Genomic DNA, 15453 nt, shown 5'->3' on the forward strand with positions numbered 1-15453 from the left:
TATAATATTTTTGCTGATGTCACTGTTGCAGTAAATAAGCAATGTATACATTGCAGTAACATTTTTCTTCTGTTACTCCACTTTTGCCACGATACATCCTTGCTCCGCGTTTTTTTTTAATCCGGACGTTATCAAATTTAATTGGAGGTTGATCGTACCTGTTCGGTGATATCCATCCCTGTCATTCTTGATGCTTAGTAGCCCTCTCAATGCATATTAACTGTCACTACAACGAACAATAGCGTGTACGCAAATTGTCCAAGTGCAATGGTTCAAGGTATTTCTGTGAACAATGCGACTGGCATATCTAATAGAAATTATTTTTATTGCACGCGATAGTCCCAGGAAGTTGGACGTCACTGTCAATCGTACCGGATCGAATCAGGATTCCATACAGAATTCGACTCGGGTTTCTGAACATTTTTCTCTTTACGAAGAAGTGGCTTTGAGCCGCTTGAAAGACAGGCGTATGGCAGGATCGCGTTGCCCCCACTGTAACTTATCCAGCTAGAAAACCCATAATGCAGGTATACGCAGCCAAGTCCCCACCATGTTTGATCTTTTATCAACACGAGTAACAACGTGTAGCGTGATGGGCGACAATACACGTGGATGCTACCTGGGGGGGACCCAGATTCAGGAAGACTAGGACGAAGAAAGTGGGGCAAGACAACCGTCTGGCTAGCAAATATGGTTAATTTCTACGGTTTGCTTTGGAAAATTTCGAAAATGTACGTGATTCAATTACGCAGTAACTATTTTTTAATGGGTTTATTGTGGATTTCGTAGGCAATAACAGCTGTAAAAGAGCTATTAAAAATCGTTTAAGTTGTGTATAAAAATAAAAGTAGAACAAAATAGTTATAATCGCTTGTGTATCTATTTGTGACTCGCAGTAAAAACAAATAAATGTACGAGCACCGATAAGTGCAAGCAATTTAAAGTCATTTTACGGGGTCAGTATCACGGGTACACGGTGAATTCTCGTTATGTGTGGCCGGACTTTAAGGGCTGCGACTCGTGAGAAGTCGCATTCGTCTTGGAGGCTGCGTTTACCGGATACTGGTTTCCAATCCTGATGGTGCTCAGTGTAATACTAATAGGCGTGGCGTTGGAAAGTTGCTGCCGTACCGGACATTGCCGGTAGCCTGAAATTGAAAATGTGCAAACACGTTAAGCAGAGTTGTCAACCATCGTTATACAACTGAATTCATTAAGGCTTCGACAAATTATTCTTAAATGTTGCAAATTACATATTTTCTAATTGCTGCTGACGTCAGCAGTAAATGGTAATGCGAACAAACTGATAGAAAATAATCTAGAAAAACATTCCAGAGTAAAAAGTTTTATTTTACTATTCTGTTGAACGTCTTTTACTATTTTTTATGCAGTACTTTCATAAGTAGCCATTTTTTGTACAAGTATCTGTATTGTTCTTACACGTGTAAATATACGCATACTTTGCACTATATGATAATTATCGATATTTACTCGAAAAAACATCACTCGAGCTCGCTTAATTATAATAGTTATCGAGGAACTTGATTTAGAAGGCAATATCTACCGGCGTGATGGGGACCGGAACAGTGACAGCAGATAGGATTATTTCGAGGTCTTGGACAGAATTCGACGCTATGCGGTTCTCCACATCGTACACAACGTGGCAGATGTCTGCAGTTGGCAGCCATGTGCCAAAAACCCTGACAACGATAACATTGTAATACACCGTCCCCTGTCTGAAGGTTGGACGCCTCGAGGGAATTATTAACCGTTCCTGGACCCGCTTGCAAGGGTCCACCGGCACATCCGGTTCCACCGCGCCACCAACGCTCCGGGATGGCGTTAAATCGAGCAGCGCCGAAGAAGTCTAACCCTTGACGTAACAGTAACTCGTAATGTTCAGCGTTTAATACCTGAAACGAATATTTTTATCATTTGAACAATCTTGGAACTTGGATCACGATTTCTTCTTCGAAGAATTAAATGGAACTTGCATTCAAATATTTGTTAATACGTTCCGTTTATTTATTGTAGTAAACATTTCCTTAAATCACTGAATTGTTACGTGGGATATAAGTCAATTTCAGTTGCAAGTTTTTCAAGGAAACTACGCAAATTACCGTTTTTATTCACTACTTTGTTATCATTTAATTAGTAATTACCTCAACGCGTATGTATTGCCGACAACGTTCTACGCTTCCTACCGTGATTCCCTGTTTCGTAAGCGCAGAATTGATGTCCTGTAGAGGAATAGCCCAAGGTACGTCACGAAGTAGAATCGCTTGTCTATAACGAGAATCCTTCGCTGAGAATCTAGCCACCTGATTCGGTACAAATTAACATCTCGATTAAATTACTTTTATTATATTTACGCACGCATGCAAAAGGAGAGCGCGCGCGCGAGAGAGAGAGAGAGAAAGAGAGAGATGAAGAAAGAAAGAAAAAATAAAATTCGTGACCGCGTTCTCCAGGCAACTAAAGATTCAACGAGTTATGTTGCAGAAACTCGATTATCTCATCATCTTACATAAGAGAAAGCAGAGGAAAGCCGTTTGCGGCGTGAAGCAACGGTTATATAGGCAATCATGTTGTACGCGGTTTAACCGTTTCGTTAATCATTGTTCCTCTGCCAAGTACGAACACGCAAAAGTGAAATCAAACACTTTGCACGTTTTCAGTTACCAAGTTTGTGGGAAGTTTCAAGATGATCGCATATATATTCTTCTCTGGAAGAAAATTCGAAGATGAAGGAAGCGATACCACAATCATACCATGAAACAGATTGAAGAATTTCGAATACAAAAAAAGAAACATTATAGTACTTGTACAGGTCCTTCGAAAGTACGCGCCAAATCTCCGCGCTGCAGCAATTTCTCTGCATCAGCTTCGCGGGCAAAAGCCGCAATCAGACCGCATGGAGTTTCAGACACTCGCCAGGATGCTAATGGATCGGACGCACGGATTATCTCTTCCAAGTTGGAACGCAGCAGCTCGTCACCTGGCAAACCTATTCATGAAACGTCTAACGAGCTCTGAATGTTCACTGCCAAGGGTGAACAGGTACATCTATGCATATATATGCATTTAAACATTTCCGTTGTAAAAGCAGAAACATTTCTCAGGTACAAAAAAGGAAAAAAACTTTCCAAACCGGCACAGCGACGCAATTGGATTGCATAATTCATCCTATCGTATCGCAGAAGAAAAATTCATTTTGGATTCTAGATTCGCTGTATCTATCGAATGCACTTATATAAGTGGAAGAACCATCGAGTAAAAAAAATAGGTAATTCGTCACCTTGGGTTCCTTGTGCTTGACCTTGCGATCCGACAGCACGCGAGATGTACAGAGAACACGTGTATTCTTCCTGACCAGTAGCACACGTTTCGCTATCATGAACATCATCCGTCGAAGAATTGGGACCGGCAATCGTAGCTTGCATTGTTGTCTCGGCATTTTTATTCTCCCGCGGGGACCCCTCCTCCATTCTGTGCACTTTGTGCACCATCGAGTGCGCCTCTAAAAACGCAATGAATATTTATTCGTCTGATAGTAGCAATCTACACTTTTCTGTTTTACAATTAAATAGGCTGTTTCAAATACCGAGGTCATAATTTTTGCATCGAATTAAAATCCGACGACCTTGCAATAGAGCTTAATAAATGCAACACGGCTAGACACGTGACGTAAATTGATGATCGTATCTACCAGTTTTAGGTAAAACGCTAATTAACAACGCAATCGATTGCACGCAAGGTTATAATTACACGTTCGCTGGTATATACGGTCAAGCGAATATGAAATTATACAAAGCAAAGCCAAGAAGTTAAATTCAGTTTCTGGCTCGTTCATTCATCAAGCTGACACGCTCGTCCGATCTGGAACGCGTCGCTCGTAATAGATCAAAAGCGCACGATATGACATTCAAACTTTCACAATCGATGGCGGCACTCGTACCAATTTCCTTTCACTTGCACGCATGGATTACCGTTTTTTTTTTTTTTTAGCCACTCTATCGTGCCCAAGTATTACGGTGATGTCAAATCACCTCAGATGTTTCTCCCGCGGTTCGTATCTTCGGGAAAGGAAAAGCCCGAGCCAAAGGAGACATGGCCCAATGCTGGCGCCATTAATCGACCTCTTCTACGATCGCAACAATATCGACTCTCTTTTTTCTGAATTACGTCGCGTCTATCTATTGTCGCGTTCCTGATTTCAATCGTTATGTGTCTCTATATATTTGATAACATGAGAAAGTAATTGATTAGGTACGATTAGGTACAATTGATTAGCAGGATAGAGAAGCAAATTGTCTTGGAAGCATTATGTTGCTTTTACCGTTTCAAATTATCCCTGGTATCCCACACCAGCGGTTCTCAAGCTTCTTTCGCCGCGACACCCTAAAAAAAAAGAAAATTTCGCGGCACAGTTATCCTAAAAGCGAATCAAATACTTAGAAAAAGAAGAAAAAACAGTGGAGATTTAATGCCCAGTTGACTTCGATGCAACGAATGAAACCGTTTGGAGGGATTTTTCTTCGTTTCCTTTATGTTCGTGAATAACTTAGTTAATTTTAGAAAATTAAATATTATTGCCACAGCACCCCTGGCATACGTTCTCGGGTATACGCCGGTTTAAGAACCCCAGTTCTCCGCGATAACGATTCCCTCGAAAAAAAAAGAAGGAAAAAAGAGCTCCCCGTTCCTGATTGGTGTAAACCCATTCGTAAGGCTCGTGACATCATTGTAGCAACAAGTGTAAAAGAAAGAAGAATTCGCGGTTCGTATCTGGTGCGCTAGACACTTAAACCCACAAACTAGATACGTACGTACATTGTATACTGTTTTAGCGGCGTTCCAAGTGGGGGCTGTCACTGGTGGTTGGATGGCGGAGCATCGCGGTAGCATATGCGCACGAAGACGTGATAACAATTATTGCGGCTGTGTGCGCGTTCGTGATTATCGAAGGCCTCTAGGAAAATGGCCGAAACACACTATCCATCGTTATTTTCCCCGAAAACCCTTTACGAGCTAAGTGTATTGGCGATAGCGAACAACTTTCTCGTCCTGAGAAAGTGTCTACCCGACCTACCGAACGATGTGCTCTTCGATATTTATTACCAGGTAAACGTCAGAGCATCCTAAAGCTGCGCTGCGTGTATAGCCTTGCATAGCGATAGATACATATCATCTTTTAACATAACCATTATTTTGGTCACTCGTTTAAGTTCACAGAGATGCGATTTCCTTTCGTCGTCCCATCGATCCATCATTCTGAGTCTCGCCAAACCAGATCATGTCCCACCGTTCCATCGACACTTTCGTGGAACGATAACACTGAATGTTGTAGCGATTGTAATTGTCTGGTGGAAACGTATTGTGACACCGCGTGCGATGATAGCATCTTAAGCGTGCGAGATTAACTTGGATTTACGCGAAACGACAGTATTAAGGATTTCATCGAGTTGATGAAATTGAATTATGGAAACGATCATATGTTTAACCTGTACTCCCTGATGTCTTTACTTTTATGCTTTGCAATGCTATGTAATGATTCACAGAGTAATTATGTGATTCATTAAGCATGAGAAATATTTCGCTCGTATAAGGGTTTTTACGATGTCTAGTCTATCATTTGGAGATCAGGTTTTTACATTTGCCTCGCATATGTCATATGAAGTTACATTTTGAGAACTACGTAAAAATGGGGTGATCTATCAGCTTTCTCAGTTTTAGAATTTTCCATCAAGGCTGTGAAGAAGAATGCGATATTGATAATGGAAAGAAATTGTAATTTCTGGTTATTTGTAATATGACTTATCAATTCAATGTAATATGTCGCATACTTCTTGCTCCAACAAATCTATCGACATTCTTGTTAATTACAATTCTTCGATCTCTTGTTGTTACAGTTATACAAAGAAAAAAAATTACTTCTACTGGGAATCGACTTCAGCAATCTGGAGATATTCTCTAAGATGCTGACGGTCACCAACCGCTGTGTACATTTACTACAGAGTTTTCAGGTAATCATTTATTTATGTAAACAATGTAAATTAGAAACACACCGGAGACCTCTTTGAGTGCACCTACTTTTTTCCTTTTTCTTCTCTCCATCAATTTTCTAGAGCCTTATAGATCATGGAATACGAGTTGAAGTAGAGTTAACCAGTAATTACAGGGCATGTTATCTTAATTGCGAAAATACAGCCTGCGAAGAGAAATTAATAAATCTAGGTTTAAGAATTGGTGGGTTTTTTGCTGATGCCGGTTTGTATGCAAAAAGTGCAGAAGTATTACTAACGTGCAAACAACTTTGTTGTGAAAACAATTCGACACCTGAAAAATGGTGTAGAACGTTAGAATGTTATCGTAGGTAAGATATACTTGGTATTTTAATGTTAAAAAAGAATTTATTTTTATATAAACTTATAATTAGTTTGCATAAAATGTAGGCTGTTGCATGTACAAGCAGCATATTGTGTGTTTGCACAAGCAGCGGAGACTCATCAGCTTGCAGTAGAATTGATAGATCGATTGAAAGAAGCAGGGTACAATGATTACAATTTTTCTGCTGTATATACTGAATTTAGTAAATTTTTCTATATGAAAAGCGAATATGATGAAGCTTATAGGTATGCACTACATTTTATTTGTATGAATTTCATCATTTATCAGTTTTATAAATTGCATCGTTATTCAGGTGGAGTGTAGAAGCATTGAAACAACTGAAGCCCACGTTACCTACACGCATTATCGTTGATGTTTTAAGACAAGCAGCAAAATCGTGTGTACTAAAACGTGAATTTCAAAGAGCTGGTCTATTGATCAGACAAGCTGTGTATCTCGCTAAAGAAGTGTTCGGTGTCGATCACCCTGTGTACAGTAATGTTCTTATAGATTATGGATTCTACTGTTTAAAATTCGATAATACTCTCAACAGTGTAAATCTTTATCAAGTTTGTATATTAATTATTATATATACGATTTTCCACTGTTGTACGTCTTATTCATTATTTATCTATGTTTTAACATTTGTTGTAGGATGCATTAGCTATTAGAACAGAAATATTTGGTAAAATGAATCTGCATGTTGCATTGGCACATGAAGATTTAGCTTATGCTCTTTATGTATATGAATATAGTTTCCGGACTTTCCCAGAAGCAAGGTAAATATGTCCATAATATATTATTACTGTTGAACATTTTTAAATGGTTGTACAATTTTACTTTACTTTAATTGTACAGGCTTCACGTTGGGGAGGCAATACACATAATGTTGAAGCTTTTACATGGAGATCACTTGTTGTTAGCGAGCGCAAAGAGAATAAATGCATTAATCTTCGAAGAGATAGCGTTAGATAGTACGCTGACGCCATTGTCGAGACAAAACTTATTATTCAAGGCTGAATGCCTTCATTTGTCTGCTTTACAATCGGCAAAAGAGGCGTTTGGTGAAAGAAATGTACAAACAGCAAAGCATTATGGAAATTTGGGGCGGGTATATCAAAGTATGAGGAAATGTAAGGTACATATTGCACGTAAATACAGGATGTCCGGTTATTCGCTGGTTTCTTTAAAAAAGGTGATCCAGAAGAAAACCAATGACTAACTGGACACCCTGTATACTAATTAATCATATGACATTAACTGTTACGCTTTGATCATCCATTTTAGGAAGCTGAAGCAATGCATCTTAAGGCTATACGTATCAAGGAAGAACTCCTAGGTCCAGATGATCACGAGGTTGGCTTGAGTATAGGACACTTAGCTTCCTTATATAATTACCATATGAATCGGTACGGAGATGCAGAAAAACTTCATTATAGAAGTATCGAAATCAGTAAGTATAGAAACGTACGAATTGATAGAGTGTTTGTTTTAATTAAATTTGATTATACTAGGTTTGAAATTGTATGGTAAAAGCTATAGTGGCTTACAATATGATTATTACGGTCTTTTAAACGTTTATAAGAATCTGAAGAATTATGACAAATTTATGGAGTATGTAGCGATATTGAACAATTGGAGAATGTTAAGGGATAAACATTTGGAATCGGAAGAACCACCAATCGATCCTAAAAGACGGTCACAACCAATCGAGGAAGTAATCAAGATATTCTTTTCTACGTAATATATCTGTACATTAATGTCTTAATAATCATTGTCTCGCCGATAGACTTATAATGATTGATCCCAATTTTGTTGAAGTAACTCGGGCCAAAGTATGAATGAAATCACGAGTTACAATAATATGACCTAGGTTATCATAAATCATATTTTTGGCTGCATCATTGAGATTCTACAGACATAGTCACATGAACTTCTTCATGTCTTTCTTTATACCTCATCATTTTGTACGTGTTAATTACTTCTACGAAATAGTTTTAGCAGAAAATAGTGGACACTTTCGCCTTATAATCGTCGAAACAGCAGTTTATCATTTCATGATTGTGACACAATCTTAATTGATTTACAAAATATTTAAAAAAATGAATAATAGTATTTCCGCAAGCATTGCTTGATTTAACAGGTGACTATGCTCAATGTAATTATTTTTATAAATTTTAATTTTAGTTTTTTACTCTCACGAATTCTGTGAAAACAAATATGTGATATGTAATATACTGTTACTTTCTATTCAATATTTTGTTCCTGTGTGTACAAATATTGTACTAAATAACCAAACTAGAAGAATTTCGAACTTCAAAATAATAAATTTAAAAAAAAAGTGGTATTACAGGTTTATGTATAGGTTTGTGCTTTGAGAATAAATGTAGAAATTACGAGGCTCTCTGGATTCTGTTAACGTAGGAAATTAAAGCATAATTTGAACCAACTGAGTGAATGATGATTGAAATTAAGGCACACTTATCCTATGCATATGAGACTTATTTTAATAATGTAAATAACAAGATAGTAGATAAATATGCACAATTTTTTGAATAACTCACATACATTCAAAAGCTTTAATCTTTTAAATTACAATAAACATTAAGTGGTACATAATTTGTATTTACACGATATTTATTTTATCACTCCAGTTGTCAGGTAGTAGGAATCATATCTAGCCCCTTCTCGTACTAACAGCTTCTCTACATCTTCCTGAAAGTTGTCAAAGTAGATTTGTTCAATTAAATAACTCGTTTGGTTGTTAAGTTCAAACCATACTGTAAAATTGATCAGCATATGAAATTACCAAAATTGATATTGCACATCTTGTTGGATTCAAATTTTTTAGAATATTTAATCAGGTGTGTGTGGTGGTTCTTGGCTAAAATAGGGTGCTGTATCTTGCACCAATAAAGTATGGCAAACATCACAGACTCTGGATGGTCTTTGTTTCGGTCCACTTTTCACAACATGTGAAAGGCAAGACTGGCAAAATATATGGCCACAATGACGGCAATGCATCTGCAGAAAAATGATTTTTACTTAATTTCTTTTTCATAAACATTTTAAATATTCGACATTACCTTCTTCCTTGTAACCGTGAAAGCAGTATGACAGCTAGGGCATTCCTCTACATCCTCCTCGTGTTGCCATCTTACTTCACTACCAGCTTGTCTAATTCTTTCTAATTGTACCTACAATTAATAGAGTAACGTAAATGAACGTTACATTCTGATCAGTCGTGATTACTTAGCTTTACTGTCCGTTGTACCTGCAACGATTGTGATAGCCTAACAAAGTCTTTCTGAACCGCTTCGCTAGTGTCTAGTTCCTGTTGAAGGCTGGTAACCCGTTGCCGTAATTCGGCCACCTTTAATTCAGCTTCTTTATTTTCTTTCAAAACGGCATCCAAGTGTTTTTCTAAACGTTCGAGCTTCTCTTCTCTCTCGGCAAGAGATCGATTATCACGTATATATTTATCTAATTGCATCCTACGAAATATTAAAAGTACAGGACTCCGTACATTTATCGGGGACTAAAGATATTAAAAATTAAATAGCCTTTACCTTAATCCACTAATTTCATTTTTTAAAACCAATATTTCCTGATCCCTTAGTCTACTTCCCTGTTCCATCTGTTCTTGGAGCAAGGTCACTTCGTACCGTAAGGTTCCTTCCTTCTCTTGCGCTACTTCTTGCGCCACCTTAGCGGTAATCAAGTCTTCTCGCATTTTTAAAAGGCTAACGTGCAATTCCTCAACATTGTTCGGCATATTGATACTTTCACTCTGTAGTTGCTGGGAGTGCTTACTATGTTTACCGACAAGATTCTCATTTTCCTTTTGCAGTCTGCAAAGATTCAACTAGATTTTCAATAAAATTTTGTCAGGAACGCCACATTTAGAGATGTAAACTTTATCTCTACATCGTAAATGAGAAGAACACTGATACAAAGCTAAAAGTATTAAAAATTTTCTTACGCGACAAGGTGCCTTTGTACTTCTTCGCGGCCTCGCGTTAATTTCACAAGTTCGTCTTTCACATTCCTTAGAACTTGCTCGAAGGTTTTTTTCAGATCAGTCAATGTTTGTTGCAACGTTTGCGAAGTAGTAGTGAGCTCTGCGACTTTGATTTTATGCTCCTCTTTCTTCTCGTTCCACTTCTCCTCCATTTCTTTACGAAAGTCTACCTCCTTAGCTAAATCCTCTTTCTGCACTTGCAACATCCGCTCGGAGTCTAATAGCTGCTTCTCTAAATCTTTAGCAGCTGCCTGCATTTTAACTAATTGTGCTTCATAATTTGCGCACATATCACATGTTGGTTCAGAGGTGCCCACTTCCTGCGGTTTTTTCGGCAACTGTGCCTCTTTACATTTCTGTAATTCGTCATCAGTCGCTCTCAGTTTCTCCTTCAATGCTTTTATCTCTTCCTCAAGCGGCACTACCAGCGAACGTAAAACTTCCGCATCTTCCTGTGCCTATAAAATACCTTTCTCTAATATTTCCACTTCTATACGTGAAACTGATAGTAGAAGGAAATGCAAAAAGCAAACAATAAAATAAACATCTCACAACGATGCATAAAAATAATTTATGAACATTTTCTGAAATGCGGTGCCACTCTATAAATTCATTTGCAGAAAAGTTCAAAAACTACATACATTTATGCTTACGTACATATCTTTTTACCTTCCTCATGCTCTCCTCGAGATTATCAGGAGCTAAAGACAAAGCGTCGGCGCCTAGCTGCGAAACAACTTTTCTGGCTATCGTTTTTGTTACTGCTGAAAGAGATATCTGCGGACCATCTAAAGGCGGATCTTTCGGTAGCTGTGATTTTAACAACGCGTTCTCCTCCTGTAACTTGGACAGAGTCATCTTCAGTTTTCCCACCTCTGCGTCTAATTGCTTGCGAGAACACGAAGACTCCTCCACTGTTTCGTGTATAACCCTTTGCAAGGATGCTATTTCTTCCTGCGCCTTTCTCTTCTCGATAAGTATATCATTTTGTATCTTTAAATCCGCAACGACCAGTTGACTCTTCGCCTCATCCAACTCATTCTTTAACTTGGCGTTCTCCTTTTGTAAACTCGTATTATCCTGTAATCTTTTCTTCAGCTCTTCTGCGAATGAAATACACGTACGATTTCATACGATTAGAACACATTTCCACTGGTCGCGTTATACTTATTAGAAACAAACGGATGTACCTTCTTTCTGGAGAAACAGTTCCTTCATTTTGGCTCTCTGGACATTGAACTCCTCGCGCATCTTAATATTCTCCGACTCCAGGCTATTTATCTTTTCCTGCAGATCCTCTAAATTGCAATGAACATTTCGTTGGTAAAATTCTCGAGTAAAGAATAGAATCAGGATCGCGTAACGGAGGATAGAAAACCGTTACTGTTAGAAACGTTCACGATTTGACGTTCATCGAAATTAACCAAATTCAAGTGTCATTAGTACGAAAGAACGGGGGAAATAATTGGTGAAACCGTGATAGACGTTGAACATACCGCTTCCGTTCATGCTGATCGTATTATCCTGCGTATGGTTTTCCATTGTTCGATGATATTGGTTGGCTAAACAGAATTTTGTTAGGGTGGGTCACTGTGTTTCGCGTAAGAGAGAAATGTGTATCCTGTAACTCTCCTCGGCGGAATCTTTCGGTGACATTATGCCAGGCGTGCCTAGAACGACCTTTAGATTTCACTGACATTCATTCTATTCACGGGGCCAAAATCGCAGTAACGCGTTGGCAACGCGAAAGGACGTATCAGTCGCCGGAAGAAAAAAAATCAACCTCAACAATTCAGCGGTCTACCAGCGGGTACATCAGCACTTCCTCATCAATCGCTATCGATAGTTTAAACGGCACTGTATTCGATAATCGACTGGACGGGATCGACTCTGTCAAACTCTCGTTCAGCCTCGACGACCGATCTTTCGAAAATATGTACGGTCGCGCGGCATCGTAACGGTTACAAGTCCAACAGCAAACCTAGAGCAAATCCAACAGCAAAGTTAGATTACGCGATTCTTATTTATGCATATATGCATACTCGTGCGTGTGTAGATAGATATGTATATACATAGTATGGCTTCTTAGAAATCATTTTCATCTTCACTTCGTGCTTCTGTTTTTCAAAGCATTCATTTTGTTTTTATTAATATGTAGCTACAATAAGACGAGAAATGATTAATAAATGTAATGTAAACCTTCTGAAGTTCTTACTTTATGTGTACTTCTCTGTGGTATGTTTAACAGAAAGGGGAAACGATATCCTCATAGATATAATTTAAAATTTTAATGAGTGTAACTAACTTCAGTATGTACATAATATTCGAACGTTTTGAATTTGCCGCGCGCTTCGATCCCTGGTGGCGCCATCTGTGTGAAAAGTGCTGAAACCACTCGCGCATCGTTATCGACCGCGAAGTACAGTCGTTGTGGCGTTACCGACGTTACCGACGTTACCGACTTCCTCATATAAGCAGACACATTCACAGCCATCTACTTCCGCTCTTCGGAGGGTACATTTTCGTTAGGCAATTGTTTCAAAATTAATTCACGCCATCTGTAAACAAGAGACTCTCGTTTGCGACGTCTTTCAAATTTCTACGCTTTTCAAATTAATTATTCACTTATTTCTACGCCATCAAAGAGTACACATCACAATTTGCCTTTGCCAAATCTAGATTTGTATTTCTTAGCTTCTACTTCAGTTTACCTTAATTATAAAAACTTGTTGCTGTTAAATAAAATTGTTGTATAAAAGCCATCCTCAGTGAAAGTTAATTAGAAGAAAATATTGTGGCCAACGACAAATCCACAGAGTAGTTTATTTCGCTGTCGATAACGATGTGCGACCAGTTTGAGCAGTTTTCACAGAGATGGCGCCAGGGGTTCTAGAGTAGGGTCCGCATCATTTATCTCACTCTTTCTTATAGCTCTCTTATATATCTTTCTCTCTCTTACCTCTAAAGCGGGAGACATAATTTATTTTACATTTTTTATTTTCTTTATTTAATCAGCATTACTGTAAAATTCTGTAATTTTGATGAGGGAGAGAAGCAGAAAGAAGGCAAGGGAATCGGAAACGTAGTCAAGAAGGCAACAGATGTATAATATCTATTAATTTTGTATCCATATTCATTATTTTTAGAGGATTTGTTATATTTTTTATATAAATGTACCTTAGACTATTTAATTGCATCGATAGATAGAAGAAATATTATATTATAACTGTTTGTATTATATAAAACTTAAGTTTTATTGTAATTTATTGTACATTTTATTAGTTTTATTGTAATTTATTACAATATTGTATATTTCCTTAGTTCTATTATAATTTATTGTATATTTTACTAGTTTTACTGTATTTTATTGTACATTTTATTAGTTTTATTGTAATTCCTTGTATATCTCCTGCTTTAGAAATAAGACAGAGAAGAAGATGCTATAAGAAAGAATGAGATAGATGATGTTGACCCTACTTATATGATCCTTTTTTGCTGCTTTTGAGGTATCAGCTGTGAAAATTAGTTACACGAGTAGTGAATTACTCTGTACATAATTATAAATGGTTTCATATTAAATGTTTATGAAAATTACTTATTAATGTGTGTAATTAAATTTGCAGGTTTCTTGTACTTTCTGCTTGCCTGGAGCCACAGAGATTTCGTAATTCAACTGGAAAGAAATCAACTCTTCAAGGAAAACGAATGCTTCTGTAACTTAATTTTGATCAAGTGGTGGACGAGATATTAATTCTCTGGTTATAATTGAAATATGAAACATGCATAGAGTGCACAATTCGGCGATGAATTAAGACAGCAAGAGTTAAAAATTTCTGGTGCAGTGGTCACCATTTATCCATCAAGAATACAGAAGAACTTCGAAGGATCGTTTAATCCATATTAATCTTTTACAACTTTACATAAGTTTTAATTGCATAAGATGTATTGTATGTAAGCGTAAAAAATTAGCTAATAAGCTTATTAATAGTATATTATGTATTATTCATAGTATAATTGCATTAAATGTACTGTATGTGAGCGTAAAAAAATTAGCTACTAAGTTTTAGCTTGTAAGTCAGTAAGATGTATTGTACATAGGTTTACGAAGATAATTTGTAATAATTAATTTATAACACCTTTGTAGTTTGTATATTGTTAAAGGATTTCAATAAATGATCAGTTATTGCTAATTATCTGTTTAATTATTTAATAACCTGACTAACAATCGCAAAATGACCAATTTCAACCGTTAAAGAAGAAAATCATGTAAAATCTGGTTATATACCTCCTATAACGTCATGTTCTCCTGATACAAAGTCCGATTTTCAGGTTTTTGATCGAGAAATTGAAGATGTATCAGGAGAACATGACGTCATAGGAGGTATCGGAAATTCCAGGAATTCTCGATGACGTCATTTCCAAGAAGTGGCACGTTCGAATACCTCCTCACATGTTATGTTCTCCTGATACAAAGTCCGATTTTCAGGTTTTTGATCGAGAAATTGAAGATGTATCAGGAGAACATGACGTCATAGGAGGTATCGGAAATTCCAGGAATTCTCGATGACGTCATTTCCAAGAAGTGGCACTTTCGGATACCTCCTATGACGTCATGTTCTCCTGATACTTTCGCAATTTTTCGAACAAAATCTTGAAAATCCGACTTTGTATCAGGAGAACATGACGTCATAGGAGGTATCCGAATAGTGCCACTTCTTGGAAATGACGTCATCGAGAATTCCTGGAATTTCGGCGATTCTAAGAAGTGACGTCATTTTCCTAGAAGTGGCAAGCATACCTCCTATGACGTCATGTTCTCCTGATACTTTCGCAATTTTTCGATCGAAACCTCGAAAATCCGACTTTGTATCAGGAGAACATAACACGCGAGGAGGTATCCCAAAGTGCCACTTCCTGGAAATGACGTCATCAAGAATTCCTGGAATTTCCGATACCTCCTGTGACGTCATGTTCTCCTGATACATTTCCAATTTCTCGATCGAAAACCTGATTTTTCGGACTTTGTATCAGGAGAATATGAT

General features: G+C 37.5%; 3 protein-coding genes across 4 annotated transcripts; 1 reads left to right on the forward strand and 2 right to left on the reverse strand.

Moving 5' to 3' along the window:
• Positions 1–803: 803 nt before the first annotated feature.
• On the reverse strand, positions 804–3621 carry LOC143426655 (uncharacterized). The gene is made up of 6 exons (XM_076900245.1): positions 3605–3621; positions 3299–3520; positions 2823–2998; positions 2163–2321; positions 1565–1913; positions 804–1148 (listed from the first exon to the last, which is right to left on the reverse strand). Exons 2-6 carry the CDS (start codon positions 3507–3509, stop codon positions 988–990), a joined length of 1056 nt encoding a protein of 351 aa, XP_076756360.1. The 5' UTR covers positions 3510–3520; positions 3605–3621; the 3' UTR covers positions 804–987.
• A 1151-nt stretch (positions 3622–4772) lies between these two features.
• On the forward strand, positions 4773–8180 carry Pat1 (Protein interacting with APP tail-1). The gene is made up of 9 exons (XM_076901920.1): positions 4773–5124; positions 5913–6026; positions 6129–6376; positions 6456–6635; positions 6704–6959; positions 7045–7169; positions 7249–7528; positions 7678–7843; positions 7905–8180. Exons 1-9 carry the CDS (start codon positions 4981–4983, stop codon positions 8132–8134), a joined length of 1743 nt encoding a protein of 580 aa, XP_076758035.1. The 5' UTR covers positions 4773–4980; the 3' UTR covers positions 8135–8180.
• A 752-nt stretch (positions 8181–8932) lies between these two features.
• On the reverse strand, positions 8933–12317 carry Rbpn-5 (Rab GTPase-binding effector protein rabaptin-5). 2 transcript variants are annotated; one of them, XM_076901919.1, is made up of 9 exons: positions 11908–12317; positions 11602–11709; positions 11081–11514; positions 10373–10869; positions 9960–10241; positions 9665–9884; positions 9477–9587; positions 9200–9414; positions 8933–9105 (listed from the first exon to the last, which is right to left on the reverse strand). In XM_076901919.1, exons 1-8 carry the CDS (start codon positions 11951–11953, stop codon positions 9247–9249), a joined length of 1866 nt encoding a protein of 621 aa, XP_076758034.1. In that variant the 5' UTR covers positions 11954–12317; the 3' UTR covers positions 8933–9105; positions 9200–9246. The 2 variants fall into 2 exon arrangements, with proteins under 2 accessions (XP_076758034.1, XP_076758033.1); XM_076901918.1 differs by having other exon boundaries at positions 11069–11514.
• Between the last annotated feature and the right edge of the window lie 3136 nt (positions 12318–15453).

The sequence above is a fragment of the Xylocopa sonorina genome, chromosome 9 (genome assembly GCF_050948175.1).
Source record: "Xylocopa sonorina isolate GNS202 chromosome 9, iyXylSono1_principal, whole genome shotgun sequence".
In the NCBI taxonomy this organism is placed as follows: domain Eukaryota; kingdom Metazoa; phylum Arthropoda; class Insecta; order Hymenoptera; family Apidae; genus Xylocopa; species Xylocopa sonorina.

What these genes read in the sequence shown, in the direction of transcription:
- Rbpn-5 (XM_076901918.1), bottom strand. Translation starts at nt 11,953, where the DNA reads ATGGAAAACCATACGCAGGATAATACGATCAGCATGAACGGAAGCG. An exon ending in ACTGTTTCTCCAGAAAGAAG is followed by an intron (nt 11,515 to 11,601) that starts GTACATCCGTTT and finishes TTTCATTCGCAG; the next exon opens with AAGAGCTGAAGAAAAGATTA. An exon ending in TGAGGAAGGTAAAAAGATAT is followed by an intron (nt 10,870 to 11,068) that starts GTACGTAAGCAT and finishes GGTATTTTATAG; the next exon opens with GCACAGGAAGATGCGGAAGT.
- LOC143426655 (XM_076900245.1), bottom strand. Translation starts at nt 3,509, where the DNA reads ATGGTGCACAAAGTGCACAGAATGGAGGAGGGGTCCCCGCGGGAGAAT. An exon ending in TCAAGCACAAGGAACCCAAG is followed by an intron (nt 2,999 to 3,298) that starts GTGACGAATTAC and finishes TAGGTTTGCCAG; the next exon opens with GTGACGAGCTGCTGCGTTCC. An exon ending in CTTTCGAAGGACCTGTACAA is followed by an intron (nt 2,322 to 2,822) that starts GTACTATAATGT and finishes GTACCGAATCAG; the next exon opens with GTGGCTAGATTCTCAGCGAA.
- Pat1 (XM_076901920.1), top strand. Translation starts at nt 4,981, where the DNA reads ATGGCCGAAACACACTATCCATCGTTATTTTCCCCGAAAACCCTTTAC. An exon ending in GAATATGATGAAGCTTATAG is followed by an intron (nt 6,636 to 6,703) that starts GTATGCACTACA and finishes ATCGTTATTCAG; the next exon opens with GTGGAGTGTAGAAGCATTGA. An exon ending in AAAGTATGAGGAAATGTAAG is followed by an intron (nt 7,529 to 7,677) that starts GTACATATTGCA and finishes CATCCATTTTAG; the next exon opens with GAAGCTGAAGCAATGCATCT.